Source organism: Sinocyclocheilus rhinocerous, unplaced genomic scaffold (assembly GCF_001515625.1).
Source record: "Sinocyclocheilus rhinocerous isolate Xijiao unplaced genomic scaffold, SAMN03320098_v1.1 scaffold1598, whole genome shotgun sequence".
Classification (NCBI taxonomy): domain Eukaryota; kingdom Metazoa; phylum Chordata; class Actinopteri; order Cypriniformes; family Cyprinidae; genus Sinocyclocheilus; species Sinocyclocheilus rhinocerous.
In genome coordinates, this window is record NW_015661398.1 from 400,889 (window position 1) to 406,737 (window position 5,849).

Genomic DNA, 5,849 nt, shown 5'->3' on the forward strand with positions numbered 1-5,849 from the left:
GAGACGGCTTTGGAGAGACGCACGGACGCTCGGACGCAGAACGGCTCTCCGGTGCTGTTGAGCGACGCCGGACCCGACACCCAAAAATACGAGAACAACTGAGAGAGAACAGACACAGAGCATGAGAGCAGGGCATTCTGGGAAACAGACACTGAACTCTAACAGTGCTGCATTACCTCCAGTTCTCTGCTGGCCACCAGAAAGATGCGCGCTCGGATGCTCTTCCAGCGGGACTCGGTCCATGTGGAATAATTTGGAGAGCCGTACTCCAGAAGCTCGAAGGCAGGAGAGACGGCTTTGGAGAGACGCACGGACGCTCGGACGCAGAACGGCTCTCCGGTGCTGTTGAGCGACGCCGGACCCGACACCCAAAAATACGAGAACAACTGAGAGAGAACAGACACAGAGCATGAGAGCAGGGCATTCTGGGAAACAGACACAGAGCATGAGAATAGAGCATTCTGGGAAACACAGAGCTCATTATATGTACATCCAACTTTACCTGAATATATGCATATAAAACCATAAATAATTAATATAAAAATAAATACAAATAAATAATTGATTTAAAAATGATTGAAACCGAAAATGAATTAATTATAAAATGAAATAAAATAAATAAAAATCAGTCCACCACCTTGTATGAAAATATTTACTAGGCTCGTCACAATGCATTCTGGGATTGTGTGGTCTATGTAGGACACTGACTTAATTATTAATCTTTTGGGGTCGTTAAAAACCTAACGACTCTCATTTGAAACCAAAACCAGGGGCCAGCTGCATAAACACTGTCACCATGTAAAGACTGTGTCGTAAGAACCAAGAGGTTATCAGTTTTTCTGTAACTGACTTTAAAACGTTATGATTTCATACTGTAACCCCTTGATTTCACTGTAAAACATGATTTTGAATAGAATTTCTTTATTGTTATTGTATGTGTACAACTTTCATTGTACCCACCAACAAAATTTTACATGCAAACTCCACACTAAATGCAGTTAAAAAAAATATAAATAAATAAATAAAAGTAACAATCTAATATATAATCAGTCATATAATTTTCTTAGTATTTATGCCTTGTTTTCTAGTACAAATATCTAAAGGTTCTTGAATCAAGATGCATTTACTTCACAGGTGAAATGACTTAAGATTTTAAGTCTTGTTTTCCAGAAAAAGGATTAAAATTTTGTTAGTTTTTGCTTAAAACAAACAAAAATATCTGCCAATGGGGTAAGACAAGTCATTTTAATTCATTTTTCTTGCCCCACTTGCAGATATTTTTGCTCATTTTAAGCAAAAACTAACAAAATTTTGATCCTTTTTTTTTTTAAAACAAGACTTAAAATCTTAACCTCTTAAGCCCTGGCAAAACATTTTAGCAAAAAAATTTTATTTTTTCATGTCATTACATTGTTTAGAGCATTAAACATTTTTTTTTAAATTATATTTCATTCATAAGTTATGCTACGTCCTTGGTAGAGGATTTTTTTTAAAAATGACACACAGTTAAAAAATGAGTCAGATTGTCACTAAATTAATATCAGACAGTTTTGAAGACCAAGGAGAGGGAGTGGTGACGGTGAAACATCCAAACATTTAGTATCTCTGAAAAGCCCTGGATGTGCTCTGTACAGGACATCCAGACTTACAACTGTGGCATGTATAGTCTCAGAGAAATTCACTCAAATATAATGACCTCGTATGAGGTCGCAGGGTCTCAGGAGGATAAGTCATTTCACCTGTCAAGTAAATGCATCTTGATTCAAGAATGTTTAGATATTTGTACTAGAAAACAAGACATAAATACTAAGATGATTTTTTGCAGTCAGTGAGATGAAGCTTTGCTCACGTCTTTGTTCTCGGTGTTGATCTCGCTGGGATTCTGGCACTGGCTCTCCGTGAGGTTGGTGACGGTTCCCGTCAGATTAGCCAGAATGTACTGAACGAAGCGCGTGACGCTGTGAACTGGGCCGTGGATGCGAGGACCGAGTCCGATGTAGAACTGAGGAGGACCAGAGCCTAAAAACCACAGGAGACGCAGTCAGAAACATGCTGATGCTCCTCCCGCTGTCAAAAACCACTTCTATCTGCGTCTGCTCCTCACATCAATCAATCATGTGACTTCTGATGTGGACTACTTTTTTACACTTTCACTCCATGCAAAGATATGCCACTTTATGTTGCATGGAGGAAAACATCATTCATAGGTTTGGAACAACATGAATGATGATTTGCTTTCATGTTCGGATGAACCGACTTCCTTTATATATCATATCATATCATATCATATCATATAATTTATGTGTGTTTATGTGTGAGAATGGAGTGTAAACACAGATGGTCTCACTCAGAATACTGTTGTCTCCTTTCTTAGTGACTTCAGGAGGCAGCAGCGACCGAAACCAGCTGTATATATAATTAAATGGAATTTAATTACAAATATTTACATTTTATTATATATACATACAATACTATACATGTATGTGCAATAATATTTAAATGTATATATTTATTAAATATTACTGCATATTCTTATGTTCTATAATTAACATATGTTAACATTTTATAATACATAATATCATTTTGTGTGTGTGTGTATATATATATATATATATATATATATATATATATATAAACATGTGACTCACGATCTGTGTGTGTGTGTGTGTGTGTGTGCGAGTGTGAGTGTGTGTGTGTGTGTGTGTGTGAGTGTGTGCGCGAGTGTGAGTGTGTGTGTGTGAGTGTGAGTGTGAGTGTGTGCGTGAGTGTGTGCGCGTGAGTGAGTGAGTGAGTGTGTGTGCGCGTGTGTGTGTGTGTGTGTTGGTCATGTGACTCACGATCTTGGGGTCAGCGGTGATGTTGCTCAGGCTCTTATCCTCTCCTCCCGCCTGTAAGTAAAGTGAGCGAGCGACGAGTGTGGCCACTTCTGCCAGAGACTGAGTGAGTGCGGATGCAAAAACACACAGAGAGAAGAGCTGAGACGAGTTCAAAAGCACTGACGCCGACTCAACCACAGCAAACACATCCGCAGGAGTTACACACCTTGGCCGCGTCCGTCTCGTACACCAGCTGCTCGTCTGGACTCAGGTCGGGTGGATACGTGACGTTCAGGTTCTCTACGTCATCGTACATGCTCTCATAGTATCTGTGTCAGGTGCAGATGACAGAAAACACACAACATGTGGCTTCAGACACACATGACAAGAGCTTCTCTGAACAGAAAGGCTTTACACGTTAGAAAACAGCTACAATGAGACTTCTCAGGAAGAACTAGACGCTGGATTCGACAACACTTGTGTTCATGATATAAAACCTTAAAAAGGTAGTTGATATATGGCATGTACATGGACTTTTTAAAATCAATATCAAGATTAGTAGGCTAAAATGTGTCAGCATATATGGAAAAATCATTTTAATCACCTTTTTGTCCTTAGTAGTTCATTTTAAATAGTTTTGCAATGTGACAAATAAATTTAAATATTATTAAATTATTAATAATTAAAATATTCCATGTTTTTTTTCCATTTTTATTTATTTATTCATTCATTTATTTTATTTTATTTGAATTTAATTTAGCAAAGAAAGAAAGGAAGGAAAAAAGTACTTTAAATCACTTTTTTTGTATTCTGCAGTTAATTTTAAATAGAATATTTTTATTTCTGAAAGCTCATTTGTTTTTTCTTCATTTATTCAAGTTGAATTAAATTCAATTCAATAATATATCAGCAGGAGATGCTATTTTCATGGCACATTAAATAAAATTACAATTTATTAAAATAGCCACAACAGCAAAAATACTTCAATAAATAATGAAAACTACATAAAATAATTCAATAATATTTTACGTACAACAGTATAGAAATTAGAGCAATTATATGAGCTATTTTAGCTTGATATCTGATTAAAAATCCAAAATTTTCCCAGGAAAAAAAAAACGGTTGCCTAATATCACTTAAAGCGAGTTTTTACAATAAAATATGCTTTATAGTCAATGAAGTCCTAGAAAAAATTACATGCTGGTTACAAATATTCTGTGTATCAATAAGTCATGCCATCATATGTTTCTCCATGACTTAAACTCATCAAATTAATTTAACCAATATCAACATTTTTTTAAATTATACAAGATTCAGCTACATTTTTCTTAAGTCAGTTTAATATAACTTAAGTTGAAATAACTTGAATAAACGGCCCATTTGATTATACTTAAAAATGTAAGGCAGCTACTGAACTTAAGTTTTTAAGTTGAATTAGGTGAACATTTTTACAGTGCATGTATAATAATTAAACAATAATAAACAAAATACAGCAGAAATAGCTAGATGTTCAGCACATCGACTAAAGTATTTTACGTTTGTCCTCAAAGTTATATACAATTTCAGATTTACTAACACCTAACAATAACGTCAGAAAATAAAGTGACGGATCTTGGTCAGAATAAGTCTTGATTATCATTATTATAGTTACTGAAGATCATGCAAAGAATCAAGACTCTGTCATGATCCGCTCAATTACGATTCACTTTGAAATGTTAAAAACTAAAAGGCAGATGAATTGTGAACAGAGACCTGTTGTTGAACAATGTCTGATGGTCTGCCAGCACGAGGCCGGGGATCGGTCTGGCTCGCAGGAACCGCTGGAGAGACGAGGGCGGCAGCGGCTGCGTGAACAACGGATGACCCAACGAGACATTCAGACCAGCAGCAGCAGACTGCATTTTGTTCATCAGATCCAACACCTGAGAGAGAGAGCGGGCGAGAGACATAAAAACACATGAGAGGAGAGAGAGAGAGAGAGAGAGAGTGAGAGAGAGGGCGAGAGACATAACGCATGAGAGGAGAGAGAGTGAATATATCTTTCTCACAGACATCACTGGAAAGTTTGTAGTTCGGTCGGATACGTCAAAAACAAGTAAGTAAAACAATGCAGAAGTTACTTAACGAGGGAGAGAGAGAGAGAGCGAGAGAGAGAGAGGGCGAGAGAGAGAGAGAGAGAGAGAGAGACAGAGCGAGCGCACTTCTGTTGTGTGATCTTTGATGTTCACTCACTTAGCATGCATCATTTGGATTAAAGGGGTCATATGATGCTGCTAAAAAAAACATTATTTTGTGTATTTGGTGTAAATAACCCATGAGAGGAGAGTGAGAGAGGGCGAGAGACATAACGCATGAGAGGAGAGGGAGAGAGAGAGAGAGAGAGAGAGAGAGAGAGACATAACGCATGAGAGGAGAGAGAGAGAGGGCGAGAGAGAGTGAGGGCGAGAGAGATAATGGATGAGAGAAGAGAGGGAGTGTTTCCTCTCCTCCTCCTCACTCACCTCTGCATTCACACTTTCGTTCTTGCGGGATACGGGGTCAGAGTGCATCCAGAGGCTCCGCCCACTGCGCAGGCCGACCTATAAACACACAGGAAACCTGTTATTGACATGCAGCATCTCAAACACACTACAACCGAATGAACCACACCCAGACAGCAGACACATGACAAAATACATCTGACACAGGCAAAACCTATCTACATGTAACTTCAGTGGGAAACAAATGAATGAACGCTAAATATTAGGCTAAATACTAGTGCTGTGTTCGATACATCGTCACAGAGATTTGACGATACGAGTATCGATACAGCTGGCCCTGAATCGATATTGTGGCATGTGTGCAGCAGTGGACCGCACTTAATTTGAATACAAGAACACCGTTTAAAATTGAGCAGAAAAATGCGAGTGTGTGCAGCGACCGCACTTAATTTGAATACAAGAACACCGTTTAAAATTGAGCAGAAAATTGCGAGGTTTCTAATACATGATGAATAGAGCATAATATATAGGCTACAACAAGGTTTAATCTGGC

At 38.0% G+C, this 5,849-nt stretch overlaps 1 protein-coding gene across 1 annotated transcript in view; it reads right to left on the reverse strand.

Annotated features, from left to right (window-relative positions):
• The window catches only part of LOC107726318 (nicastrin-like), a gene marked incomplete at its 5' end in the record, with an annotated part of 7,275 nt that extends 1,880 nt beyond the window's left edge, over window positions 1–5,395 (reverse strand). Inside the window, 8 exons of the mRNA XM_016535861.1 lie at window positions 177–386; window positions 1,850–2,019; window positions 2,348–2,406; window positions 2,524–2,531; window positions 2,784–2,936; window positions 3,043–3,145; window positions 4,569–4,738; window positions 5,318–5,395. Coding sequence (XP_016391347.1) covers window positions 177–386; window positions 1,850–2,019; window positions 2,348–2,406; window positions 2,524–2,531; window positions 2,784–2,936; window positions 3,043–3,145; window positions 4,569–4,738; window positions 5,318–5,395 — 951 coding nt within the window. The remainder of the gene's footprint in view (window positions 1–176; window positions 387–1,849; window positions 2,020–2,347; window positions 2,407–2,523; window positions 2,532–2,783; window positions 2,937–3,042; window positions 3,146–4,568; window positions 4,739–5,317) is intronic.
• Between the last annotated feature and the right edge of the window lie 454 nt (window positions 5,396–5,849).